This window comes from Catharus ustulatus, chromosome 1, assembly GCF_009819885.2.
Source record: "Catharus ustulatus isolate bCatUst1 chromosome 1, bCatUst1.pri.v2, whole genome shotgun sequence".
NCBI classification, from domain to species: domain Eukaryota; kingdom Metazoa; phylum Chordata; class Aves; order Passeriformes; family Turdidae; genus Catharus; species Catharus ustulatus.
In genome coordinates this window covers 164,068,488-164,082,765 of record NC_046221.1, presented here as the reverse complement: position 1 = coordinate 164,082,765, position 14,278 = coordinate 164,068,488, and the positions used below count along the sequence as shown (strand labels likewise).

At 43.3% G+C, this 14,278-nt stretch overlaps 1 protein-coding gene across 1 annotated transcript in view; it reads right to left on the bottom strand.

The window, feature by feature from the left end:
- Positions 1-14,278, bottom strand: part of MROH1 (maestro heat like repeat family member 1) — a 122,919-nt gene that overhangs the window by 15,877 nt on the left and 92,764 nt on the right. Inside the window, exons 32-33 of the mRNA XM_033071687.2 lie at positions 9,754-9,919; positions 3,689-3,885 (exon numbers count right to left, since the gene is read on the bottom strand). Coding sequence (XP_032927578.1) covers positions 3,689-3,885; positions 9,754-9,919 — 363 coding nt within the window. The remainder of the gene's footprint in view (positions 1-3,688; positions 3,886-9,753; positions 9,920-14,278) is intronic.

The following is a 14,278-nucleotide window of genomic DNA, read 5'->3' as shown; positions in this document are numbered from 1 at the left end:
AACAACAGGAAGGGAAAAACTCCGGAGCTACTGGAAGGAATTTTTTTCTTTTTTTTTTCCACGGAATGAACGATTTATGGGGCTGGGATTACTTTGCCTCCGAGCAACATCTGGAAAAGATCCCAGACGTTATCCCGTCAAAACACCGGGAAGGGGAGCCAGGGATAAATCCCGGCTGTCGGAACAGGGATCCCACACACGAAGGAAATCCGGGATTTGGGATTTGGAGCCGATTTTCCCATCAGGGATTTGTCCCATTCCCTCTGGAATTTGTGGGGTGGGAGGATCCCGAGCATTCCAGGATACCCAGGGATGCCTCTGGAATGCTGGAAATTTGGGAATAATGATGGAAGATTGATCCCAAATATTGGAATTGCCCTGGAAAAACATTCCCTGGGATCCAGAGAATCCTTGGATTCATGGCTGGATGGGATGGGATGATCCCAGAGATTTTCTGACCTCTGCCATTCCACAATTCCATAAGAACCGTGGTCCTTTTAAATCCGATTTTCCATTAATTTTTTCCCCAGCTTTTCCCCCCATAAACCCCCGGAATTTCCCTGGATTTGGGACAATTTTGGGTGTCCAATGACCAAACTTAGGACATTTTGGAGGGGATTTTTAGGAATTTTTTGCCATTTAAGGGCAGATTTCTTTAGGAATTCCTTCCCAGAAAGGATCCAGGATCCCATGGAAAAAAAACCAAAAAAAAACCAAAAAACCACAAAAACAAGGAAGGGGTACAAAGCTGAATTCCTGATGGAAAATCTGGGAGGTTTCCCAAAAAGTTCCCCAGAGGAACTGAAAAGATCCCGGTGGAGTTCCCCCTGTTTTCCCAGGGAAAAGTGGGACAAGGAATGGGAAGGACAAAATTCCAGGGAAAAAAAAATCCTGGAGTGCCAGAGAGGCCTCTGGAATTAACTTCCTGAAATTAATTAAGGACTAATTAAGGAAAGCTCAGGAAATCTGGGAATGCAGGAATGGGGTGGGAATTGTGGGGATTTAGGGATTTAAGGGATCCTGGAATGGGACAATTCCAGGGACAGGGCATCCCAAATTTCCTTGGAATTCTCTCCCTCACTCCTCGTTTTTTTGGGAATCTGCTCCAACATCCCAACCCTGCTCTGGATGCTCCATCCCATTCCTGCTTCCCAAATTTCCAATCCCAGTCTTGGATCCCAAGTCTTGGTTTCCACCCCCATCCATCCCATGGATTCTGTCCCATTATCCCATAAATCCCATAAAACTCATAAACCCCATCCCATTTCCATCCCATCAATCCCATTCCCATCCCTGTCTCGTTCCCATTCCATCCCCGTTCCCATCCCCTCCATCCCATTATCCCATAAATTTCATAAATCCCATCCCATAAATCCCATTATCCCAAAACCCCACAAATCCCATCACTCCATCCCCATTTTTCCCCCTATCCCCCTTTTCCCTCTCGAATTCCCACAGATTCCATCCTGTAGATCCCATCAATCCCATCCCATTATCCCATAAATCCCATTAATCCCATAAATCTCATTCCATTATCCCATCAATCCCATGGATCCCATCCTATTCCCTCCATCCCATCAATCCCATCAATCCCATTATCCCAGGATTCCAGTATCCCATTATCCCAAAATCCCGGTATCCCAGTATCCCATTATCCCAGTATCCCAATATCCCATAATCCTACAAATCCCATCCATCCCATTATCCCAGTATCCCAGTATCCCATTATCCCAAAATCCCATTATCCCAGTATCCCAAAATCCCATCAATCCCATTATCCCAGTATCCCATTATCCAAGTATCTCATTATCCCAATATCTCAATATCCCATTATCCCAGTATCCCAAAATCCCATCAATCCCATTATCCCAGTATCTCATTATCCCAGTATCCCATTATCCCAAAATCCCATCAATCCCATTATCCCATTATCCCATTATCCCAGTATCCATTATCCCATTATCCCAGTATCCCAGCATGCCAGTATCCCATTATCCCAGTATCCCAATATCCCAAAATCCCATTATCCCAGTATCCCAAAATCTCATCAATCCCATTATCCCATTATCCCAGTATCCCATTATCCCATTATCCCACTATCCCAGTATCCCAATATCCCATCCATCCCATTATCCCACCCCATCAATCCCATTATCCCAGTATCCCATTATCCCAGTATCCCACTATCCCAGTATCCCAATATCCCAGTATCTCATTATCCCAGTATCCCATTATCCCAAAATCCCATCAATCCCATTATCCCAAAATCCCATTATCTCAGTATCCCAAAATCCCATCAATCCCATTATCCCATTATCCCAGTATCCATTATCCCATTATCCCAGTATCCCAGTATGCCAGTATCCCATTATCCCAGTATCCCAATATCCCAAAATCCCATTATCCCAGTATCCCATTATCCCAGTATCTCAATATCCCATAATTCCACAAATCCCATCAATCCCATTATCCCAGTATTCTAAAAATCCCATCCATCCCATAATCCCAGTATCCCATTATCCCAGTATCCCATCATCCCAAAATCCCATCAATCCCATTATCCCAGTATCCCATTATCCCATAATCCTACAAATCACATCAATCCCGTTATCCTATTATCCCATTATCCCAAAATCCCATCCATCCCATCAATCCCATTATCCCATCAATCCCATTATCCCTTTATCCCATTATCCCATTATCCCAAAATCCCATCCATCCCAACAACCCCATCCCATCAATCCCATTATCCCAGTATCCCATAATTCCACAAATACCAGTATCCCATTATCCCATTATCCCAGTATCCCATAATCCTACAAATCCCATCAGTCCCATTATCCCAAAATTCCATCCATCCCATTATCCCAGTATCCCATTATCCCATAAACCTCATCAACCCTATTTATCCCATCCCAGTATCCCATCATCCCAAAATCCCACAAATCCCATTCCCCCTTTTCCCTACAGAATTCCCCCAAAACCCATCCCCACAGAATTCCCACAGAATCCATCCTGTGGATTCCATCAATCCTATTGTCCCATTATCCCATAAATCCCACACATCCTGTCCCATTATCCCAGCAATCCCAATCATCCCATCCTATTCCCTCCATCCCATCAATCCCATTATTCCACAAATCCCATCAATCTCATCCCATTATCCCAGTATCCCATTGTCCCAGTGTCCCATTATCCCAAAATTCCATCAATCCCATCCCATCAATCCCATTATCCCAGTATCCTGTTACCCCATTATCCCAGTATCCCATAATCCCACAAATCCCATAAACCTCATCCCATTATCCCAGTATTCCATTATCCCAGTGTCCCATCATCCCAGTATCCCATCAATCCCAACAACCCCATTATCCCATCAATCCCATTATCCCGTTATCCCAGTATCCCAAAATCCCATTAATACCATTATCCCATTATCCCATCAATCCCAGTATCCCATTATCCCATAAACCTCATCAACCCCATTTATCCCATCCCAATATCCCATTATCCCAAAAACCCACAAATCCCAAAAACCCCATCCCATAAATCCCATTATCCCAGTATCCCATCATCCCAAAATCCCACAAATCCCATTCCCCCCTTTTCCCTACAGAATTCCCCCAAACCCATCCTCACGCAATCCCTACGGAATTCCCAGAGAATTCCCCCGGAATTCCCTCCCCACCTGCAGGGCCTCAACGCCTTGGCGGCCGCTCCTTGGCCACGAGTTTCCCGGCAGGAATTCCGCAGGAATTTCGGGAGCTGGACGCCCACGGAGCAGCCGAGGCGCAGCAGGAGCCTCTGGAAAAGCGCCGGGAATCGCTCCAGGACCGCGGCCGCCGCCTCCGGCACAGACATGAGCTCATCCAGCGCGCACGTGGCCTGCAGGAAAAGCGGGAATCTCCCGGGAAAACTCCCGAAAAAAAGGATTTTCCGCCCGGCTCTGAGAGCGGAGATTAACCCCTGCTGGGGCGGAGCGGGATTTGGGATTTTCTGTGTTAAAGATTCCCTGGATTTGGGGTTTTGGGGTTGGAGATTCCCTGGATTTGGGGGTTTGGGGTTGGAGATTCCCTGGATTTGGGGTTTTTCTGTGTTTGAGATTCCCTGGATTTAGGGTTTTTCTCTGTTGGGGATTCCTGGGATTTGGGGTTTTCTGTGTTTGAGATTACCTGGATTTCGGGATCCAGGATTAGAGATTCCCTGGATTTGGGGTTTTTGGTGTTTCAGATTCCCTGGATTTGGGATTTCCCCTGCTGGAGATTTGGGGCTTTTCTCTGTTTGAGATTCCCTGGATTTGGGGTTTGGGGTTGGAGATTCCCTGGATTTGGGGTTTTTCCTGCTGGAGATCCCCTGGATTTGGGGTTGAAAATTCCCTGGATTTGGGGTTGGAGATTTGGGGTTTTTCTGTGTTAAAGATCCCCTGGGTTTGGGGTTTTTCTCTGTTGGGGATTCCTGGGATTTGGGGGTTTTTGTTTGAGATTTCATGGATTTGGGGTTTCACTGTTGGAGATTCCCTGGATTTGGGGTTTTTCTCTGTTGGAGATTCCCTGGATTTGGGGTTGGAGATTCCCTGGATTTTGGGTTTTGGTGTTGCAGATTCCCTGGATTTGTTTTTTTTTTTTGTGTTGGAGATTCCCTGGATTTGGGGTTTCACTGTTGGAGATTCCCTGGATTTTGGGTTTTTCTGTACTGGAGATTCCCTGGATTTGGGGTTCTGGGGCTGGAGATTCCCTGGATTTGGGGTTGGAGAGTCCCTGCATTTGGGGTTTTGGGGTTGGAGATTTCTGGGATTTGGGGTTGGAGATTCCCTGGATTTGGGGTTTTTCTGTGCTAAAGATTCCCTGGATTTGGGGCTTGCTGTGATGGAGATTCCCTGGATTTGGGGTTTCACTGTTGTAGATTCCTGGGATTTGGGGTTTTCTGTGCTGAAGATTCTCGGGATTTGGGGGTTTGGTGTTTCAGATTCCCTGGATTTGGGGTTTTCTGTGTTAAACATTCCCTGGATTTGGGGTTTTCCCTGCTGGAGATTTGGGGTTTTTCTCTGTTTGAGATTCCCTGGATTTGGGGTTTTCTGTGCTGGAGATTCCCTGAATTTCAGAATTTGGGGTTGGAGATTCCCTGGATTTTGGGTTTTCCCTGTTTGGGCTTCCCTGAATTTGGGGTTTCACTGTTGGAGATTCCCTGGATTTGGTGTTTTTCTGCATTAAAGATTCCCTGGATTTGGGGTTGGAGAGTCTCTGGATTTGGGGATTTGGGGTTGGAGATTCCCTGGATTTGGGGTTTCACTGTTGGAGATTCCCGGGATTTGGGATTTCCCCTGCTGGAGGTTTGGGGTTTTTTCTGTGTTTGAGATTCCCTGGATTTCAGGACTTGGCATTGGATATTCCCTGGATTTGGTTGTTATTATTTTTTTTTTTTGTGTTAGAGATTCCCTGGATTTAGGGTTTTTCTCTGTTGGAGATTCCCTGAATTTGGGGTTTTCTGTGTTAAAGATTCCCTGGATTTGGGGTTTTCCCTGCTGGAGATTTGGGGTTTTCTATGTTGGTGATTCCCTGGATTTGGGGCTGGAGACTCCCTGAATTTGGGGTTTTCTGTGTTAAAGATTCCCTGGATTTGGTGTATTTCTCTGTTGGAGATTCCTGGGATTTGGGGTTTTCTGTGTTTGAGATTCCCTGGATTTGGGGTTTTGGGGTTGGAGATTCCCTGGATTTGGGGTTTTTCTCTGTTGGGGATTCCCTGGATTTGGGGGTTTTTGTTTGAGATTCCCTGGATTTGGGGTTTCACTGCTGGAGATTCCCTGGATTTTGGATTTTTCTGTGTTAAAGATCCCCTGGATTTGGGGTTGGAGATTCCCTGGATTTGGGGTTTTCTGGAGATTCCCTGGATTTGGGGTTTTGGGGTTGGAGATTTCCTGGATTTGGGGTTTTCTGGAGATTCCCTGGATTTGGGGTTTGGGGTTGGAGATACCCAGGATTTCGGGTTTTCTGTGTTTGAGATTCCCTGGATTTGGGGTTTCACTGTTGGAGTTTCCCTGGATTTGGGGTTGGAGATTCCCTGGATTTGGGGTTTTGGGGTTGGAGATTTCTGGGATTTGGGGTTGGAGATTCCCTGGATTTGGAGTTTTTCTCTGTGGGAGATTCCCTGGATTTGGGGTTTTTCTGTGTTAAAGATCCCCTGGATTTGGGGTTGGAGATTCCCTGGATTTGGGGTTTTGGTGTTGCAGATTCCCGGGATTTGGGGTTTTTTGTGTTGGAGATTCCCTGGATTTGGGGTTTTCTGTGTTAAAGATTCCCTGGATTTGGGGTTTTTCTGTGTTTGAGCTTGCTTGGATTTGGGGTTTTTCCTGCTGGAGATCCCCTGGATTTGGGGTTGAAAATTCCCTGGATTTGGGGTTGGAGATTTGGGGTTTTTCTGTGTTAAAGATTCCCTGGATTTGGGGTTTCACTGTTGTAGATTCCTGGGATTTGGGGTTTTCTGTGCTGAAGATTCTCGGGATTTGGGGGTTTGGTGTTTCAGATTCCCTGGATTTGGGGTTTTCTGTGTTAAACATTCCCTGGATTTGGGGTTTTCCCTGCTGGAGATTTGGGGTTTTTCTGTGCTTGAGATTCCCTGGATTTGGGGTGTTTGTGTTGGGATTTCCACGGATTTAGGGTTTTCTGTGCCAGAGATTCCCTGGATTTGGGGTTGGAGATTCCCTGGATTTGGGGTTTTTCTGTGTTAAAGATTCCCTGGATTTGGGGCTTGCTGTGATGGAGATTCCCTGGATTTGGGGTTTCCCTGTTGTAGATTCCTGGGATTTGGGGTTTTCTGTGCTGAAGATTCTCGGGATTTGGGGGTTTGGTGTTTCAGATTCCCTGGATTTGGGGTTTTCTGTGTTAAACATTCCCTGGATTTGGGGTTTTCCCTGCTGGAGATTTGGGGTTTTTCTGTGCTTGAGATTCCCTGGATTTGGGGTTTTCTGTGATGGAGATTCCCTGGATTTGGGGTTGGAGATTCCCTGGATTTGGGCTTGGAGATTCCCTGGATTTTGGGTTTTCCCTGCTTGGGCTTCCCTGAATTTGGGGTTTCACTGTTGGAGATTCCCTGGATTTGGTGTTTTTCTGCATTAAAGATTCCCTGGATTTGGGGTTGGAGAGTCTCTGGATTTGGGGGTTTGGGGTTGGAGATTCCCTGGATTTGGGGTTGGAGATTCCCTGGATTTGGGGTTGGAGATTCCCTGGATTTGGGGTTTTCCCTGCTGGATATTCGGGGTTTTTCTCTGCTGGAGATTCCCTGGATTTCAGAATTTGGGGTTGGAGATTCCCTGGATTTGGGGTTTTCCCTGCTGGAGATTCCCTGGATTTGGGTTTTTTCTGTGTTGGAGATTCCACGGATTTGAGGTTTTGGTGTTGCAGATTCCCTGGATTTGGGGTTTTTCTGTCAAAAATTCTCTGGATTTGGGGTTTTCCTTCCTGGATATTCGGGGTTTTTCTGTGCTGGACATTCCCTGGATTTGGGGTTTCACTGTTGGAGATTCCTGGTATTTCCATTTTTTTGTGTTGGGATTTCCACAGATTTGGGGTTTTTCTGTGTTGGAGATTCCCTGGATTTGGGGTGCTCTGGATAGAATTGCTCCCTGATTTTCTGGGAATATTTTTCCACCCAGGAATGATTTTTCCACCTGAAATTTTTTCCCACCTGGGAATTTTATCCCACATTGGAAATTTTTCCACTTTGGAATATTTTCCCCAGTAATTTTCCCCCCAGGAATATTTTCCCACCTGGATTCTCCTCCCCAAACCCATCCCCAAAACTGATTCCAAAGGGGATATTTTGGGAATTCTGTTGGAATTTTTTGGGACTTTTTTTAGGAATTCTGTTGGAATTTTGGGGGGAATTTTTGGGAATTCTGTGGAAATTTTGGGGGAATTCTGCTGGAAATTTTTGACAATTTTCTGGGTATTCTGTCAGAAATTTTTGGGAATTCTTTAGGAATTCTGCCAGAATTTCGGGGGGAATTTTTTGGGAATTCTGCCAGAATTGTTTAGGAATTGTTGGGAATTTTCTGGGGATTGTTGGGAATTGTTGGGAATAGTTTGTGAATTTTTTGTGAATTGTTGAGAATTCAGCTGGAATTTTTTGGGAATAGTTTGGAGTATTTTGGGAATGGTTTGGGAATGGTTTGGGAATTATTGGCAACTGTTGGCATTTGTTGGGAATTGCTGGGAATTGTTTGGGAATTTTTTTATGAATTGTTGGGAATTCTGCTGGAATTTTTTTGGGAACTGTTTGGGAATTGTTTGGGAATTGTTGGGAATTTTCTGGGGATTGTTGGGAATAGTTTGGGAATTTTTTGGGAATTGTTGGGAATTGTTCAGGAATTATTAGGATTTTTTTGGGAATTGCTGGGAATTCTGCTGGAATGTTTTGGGAACAGTTTGGGAATGGTTTGGGAATAGTTTGGGAATTGTTGAGAATCATGAATTATTGGCAACTGTTGGGAATTGTTGGGAATAGTTCGGGAATTTTTGGGAACTGTTGAGAATTCTGCTGGAATTTTTCTGGGAATGGTTTGGGAATTGTTGGGAATTGTTGGGAATTGTTGGGAATTTTCTGGGGATTGTTGGAAATAGTTCGGGAATCGTTTGGGAATTGTTTGGGAATCGTTGGGAATTGTTGGGAATAGTTTGTGATTTTTTTGTGAATTGTTGGGAATTCTGCTGGAATTTTTTGGGAATATTTTGGGAACTGTTTGGGAATTTTTTGGGAATTGTTTGGAAATTGTTGGGATTGTTGGGAATTTTCTGGGGATTGTTGGGAATTGTTGGGAACTGTTGGGAATGGCTTGGGAATAGTTTGTGAATTTTTGGGAACTGTTGGGAATTGTTTGTGAATTTTTTGTGAATTGTTGGGAATTCTGCTGGAATTTTTTGGGAATATTTTGAGAATGGTTTGGGAATTGTTTGGGAATGGTTTGTGAATTGTTGGGAATTCTGCAGGAATTTTTTGGGAATATTTTGGGAACTGTTTGGGAATTTTTTGGGAATTGTTTGGAAATTGTTGGGATTGTTGGGAATTTTTGGGGGATTGTTGGGATTTTTCTGGGAATTGTTTGGGAATAGTGTGGGAATTGTTGGGAATTTTCTGGGAATAGTTTGGGAATATTTTGGGAATGGTTTGGAAATTGTTTGGGAATTGTTTGGGAATAGTTTGGGAATTGTTGAGAATCATGAATTATTGGCAACTGTTGGGAATCGTTGGGAATAGTTCAGGAATTTTTGGGAACTGTTCAGAATTCTGCTGGAATTTTTTGGGAATGGTTTGGGAATGGTTTGGGAATTGTTGGGAATCGTTGGGAATTGTTGGAATTGTTGGGAATTTTCTGGGGATTGTTGGGAATGGTTTGGGAATGGTTTGGGAACTGTTCAGAATTCTGTTGGAGTTTTTTGGGAATGGTTTGGGAATTGTTTGGGAATTGTTGGGAATCGTTGGGAATAGTTTGGGGATTTTTGGGAACTGTTCAGAATTCTGCTGGAATTTTTTGGGAATGGTTTGGGAATTGTTTGGGAATTGTTGGGAATCGTTGGCAACCGTTGGCAATCGTTGGGAATTTTTTGTGAATTGCTGGGACATTTTTGTGAATTTTTTGTGAATTTTTTGTGAACTGTTGGGAATTCTGCAGGAATTTTTTGTGAATTTTTTGGACACTGTTGGGAATTTTTTTGGTGAATATTTAGGGGATGGTTTGGGAATTTTCTCTGGGATACTCACGGCCAGGGGCGGGGCGGTGGCCACGCGGGTGGCGGCGCCGCCCAGCAGGAAGGGTTTGCTCTCCGTGAACGGAACCTCCCGGCTCAGCCTCTCCAGGAGCAGCTCCAGGATCTGGGAGCTCAGCGCCGGCTCCGTGCCCAGCGCCCGCCACATGGCACTGCTGGGGCTGGGGGGCAGAAATCTGGGAATGCTGGGAATGCCGGGGGGGTTACAGGGAATGGGGGGTTGGGATCGTGGGGATAAATCCTGGGGTAAATCCTGGGGTAAATCCTGGGATCATGGGGATGAATCATGGGATAAATCCTGGGATCATGGGGATAAATCATGGGATCATGGGGAAAAATAAATCCTGGGATAATGGGGATAAATCCTGGGATAAATTTCCTGGGAAATTGGGAATGAATAAATCCTGGGATAACGAGAATAAATCATGGGATAATAATGAGGATAAATCATGGGATAATGGGAATAAATCCTGGAATAATGGGAATAAATAAATCTTGGGATAATGGGGATAAACCCTGGGATAATGGGGATAAATCCTGGGGGAAAGGGGATAAATAAATATTGGGATAATGGGAATAAATCCTGGGATCATGGGGATAAATCATGGGATAATGGGAATAAACCCAGGGATAATGGGGATAAACCCTGGGGAAAAGGGGGTGAATAAATCCTGGGATAATGGGGATAAATCCTGGGATAAATCCTGGGAAATTGGGAATGAATAAATCCTGGGATAATGAGGATAAATCATGGGATAATGGGGTTGGGATAATGGGGATAAATCCTGGGATCATGGGGATAAATCCTGGAATATATTCTGGGATCAATCCTTGGAAAATGGGAATAAACAAACCCTGGGAAAATGAAGATAAATAAATCCTGGGATGATGGGGATAAATCCTGGGATAAAGGCAAAAAATCCTGAGATAAATCCTAGGAAAATTGGGATAAATTCTCGGATAATAGGATAAATAAATCCTGGGATAATGGGGATAAATAAATCTTGAGATAATGGGAATAAATCCTGGGATAGTGGAGATAAATCCTGGGATAAATCCTGGGATAATGGGAATAGATAAACCCTGGGGTAATGGGAATAAATCATGGGATAATGGGGATAAATCCTGGGATAAATCCTGGGAAATTTGGAATGGGAATAAATCCTGGAATAATGGGAATAAATAAATCTTGGGATAATGGGGATAAATCCTGGGGAAATGGGGATAAATAAATCCTGGGATAATGGAGATAAACCCTGGGATAAATCCTGGGAAATTGGGAATGAATAAATCCTGGGATAATGAGGATAAACCCTGGGATAATGGGGATAAATCCTGGGGGAAAGGGGATAAATAAATATTGGGATAATGGGAATAAATCCTGGGATAATGGGGATAAATCATGGGATAAATCCTGGGATAATGGGAATAGATAAACCCTGGGGTAATGGGAATAAATCATGGGATAATGGGGATAAATCCTGGGATAAATCCTGGGAAATTGGGAATGGGGATAAATCCTGGGATAACGAGAATAAAACATGGGATAATGAGGATAAATCATGGGATAATGGGAATAAATCCTGGAATAATGGGAATAAATAAATCTTGGGATAATGGGGATAAATCCTGGGATCATGGGGATAAATCCTGGGGTAAACCCTGGGAAATTGGGAATAAATAAATCCTGGGATAATGGGGACAAATCGTGGGATAATGGGAATAACTCCTGGGATCATGGGGATAAATCCTGGTATAAATCCTGGGATAATGGGAATAAAGCCTGGGGAAAAGGGGGATAAATAAATCCTGGGATAATGAGGATAAACCCTGGGGAAAAGGGGGTGAATACATCCTGGGATAATGGGGATAAATCCAGGGATAAATCCTAGGAAAATGGGGATAAATTCTGGGATAATGGGGATAAATAAATCCTGGGATTATGGGAATAAATAAATCTTGGGATAATGGGAATAAATAAACCCTTGGATAATGGGGATAAATCCTGGGGAAAAGGGGGATAAATATATCCTGGGATAATGGGGATAAATCCTGGGATAAATTCTGGGAAAATGGGAATAAATAAAGCCTGGGATAATGGGGATAAATCCTGGGGAAATGGGGATAAATAAATCCTGGGATAATGGAGATAAACCCTGGGATAAATCCTGGGAAATTGGGAATGAATAAATCTTGGGATAATGAGGATAAACCCTGGGATAATGGGGATAAATCCTGGGGGAAAGGGGATAAATGAATATTGGGATAATGGGAATAAATCCTGGGATAATGGGAATAAACCCTGGGATAAATCCTGGGAAATTGGGAATTAATAAATCCTGGGATAATGAGAATAAATCATGGGATTATGGGGACAAATTCTGGGATATTGGCGATAAATCCTGGGATAAATCCTGGGATAAATCCTGGGATCATGGGGATAAATCCTGGGGTAAACCCTGGGAAATTAGGAATAAATAAATCCTGGGATAATGGGGACAAATCCTGGGATAATGGGAATAATTCCTGGGATCATGGGGATAAATCCTGGTATAAATCCTGGGATAATGGGAATAAAGCCTGGGGAAAAGGGGGATAAATAAATCCTGGGATAATGGGGATAAATCCAGGGATAAATCCTAGGAAAATGGGAATAAATCCTGGGATTATGGGAATAAATAAATCTTGGGATAATGGGGATAAATTCTGGAATAATGGGAATAAATAAATCCTGGGAAAAGGGGGATAAATAAATCCTGGGATAATGAGAATAAATCTTGGGATAATGGGGATAAAGGCTGGGATAAACCCTGGGACAATGGGGATAAACCGTGGGATAAATCCTAGGATAATGGGGATAAATTCTGGGATAATGGGGATAAATCCTGGGGGAAAGGGGATAAATAAATCTTGGGATAATGGGAATAAATTCTGGGATAATGGGAATAAATCATGGGATAATGGGGATAAATCCTGGGGGAAAGGGGATAAATGAATATTGGGATAATGGGGATAAATCCTGGGATAATGGGAATAAATAATGGGATTATGGGGACAAATCCTGGGATATTGGTGATAAATCCTGGGATAAATCCTGGGATCATGGGGATAAATCCTGGGGTAAACCCTGGGAAATTGGGAATAAATAAATCCTGGGATAATGGGAATAAATCCTGGGATAACGGGGATAAATCCTGGGGGAAAGGGGATAAATAAATCATGGGATAATGGGGATAAATCCTGGGATCATGGGGATAAATCCTGGGATAATGGGAATAAACCCAGGGATAATGAGGATAAACCCTGGGGAAAAGGGGGTGAATAAATCCTGGGATAATGGGGATAAATCCTGGGATAAATCCTAGGAAAATGGGGATAAATTCTGGGATAATGGGAATAAATAAACCCTGGAATAATGGGGATAAATCCTGGGATAAATCCTGGGATAATGGGGATAAATCCTGGGGAAAAGGGGGATAAATATATCCTGGGATAATGGGGATAAACCCTGGGATAAATCCTGGGAAATTGGGAATGAATAAATCTTGGGATAATGAGGATAAACCCTGGGATAAAGGGGAAAAGTCCTGAGATAAATCCTAGGAAAATGGGGATAAATTCTGGGATAATGGGAATAAATAAACCCTTGGATAATGGGGATAAATCCTGGGATAAATCCTGGAAAAATGGGAATGAATAAATAAATCCTGGGATAATCGGAATAAATAAATCCTGGGATAATGGGGATAAATCCTAGGATAATGGGGACAAATTCTGGGACAATGGGGATAAATAATGGGATAATGGGATAAATAAATCCTGGGATAATGGGAATAAACCCAGGGATAATGGTAATAAATCCTGGGATAATGGGGATAAATCTTGGGATAAATCCTGGGAAAAGGGGGATAAATAAATCCTGAGATAATGGGGATAAATGATGGGATAATGGGGATAAATCCTGGGAAAATGGGAATAAATAAATCTTGGGATAATGGGGATAAATCCTGGGGAAAAGAGGGATAAATCCTGGGATAGATCCTGGGATAATGGGAATAAATCCTGGGATAATGTGAATAAACCCTGGGATAAATCCTAGGATAGTGGGAATAAATCCTGGGATTACGGGAATAAATAAATCCTGGGATAATGGGGATAAATCCTGGGATAAATTTCCTGGGAAATTGGGAATGAATAAATCCTGGGATAATGAGAATAAATCATGGGATAATGGGGATAAATAAACCCTGGGATAATGGGGATAAATCCTGGGATAATGGGGATAAACCCAGGGATAATGGGAACAAATAAATCCTGGGATAATGGGGATAAACCCAGGGATAATGGGAACAAATAAATCCTGGGATAATGGGGATAAATCCTGGGATAAATCCTGGGAAATGGGAATAAATCCTGGGGAAAGGGGGCTAAATAAATCCTGGGATAATGGGGATAAACCCTGGGATAAATCCTGGAAAAATGGGAATAAATAAACCCTGGGTAATGGGGCTGGGTTGGAT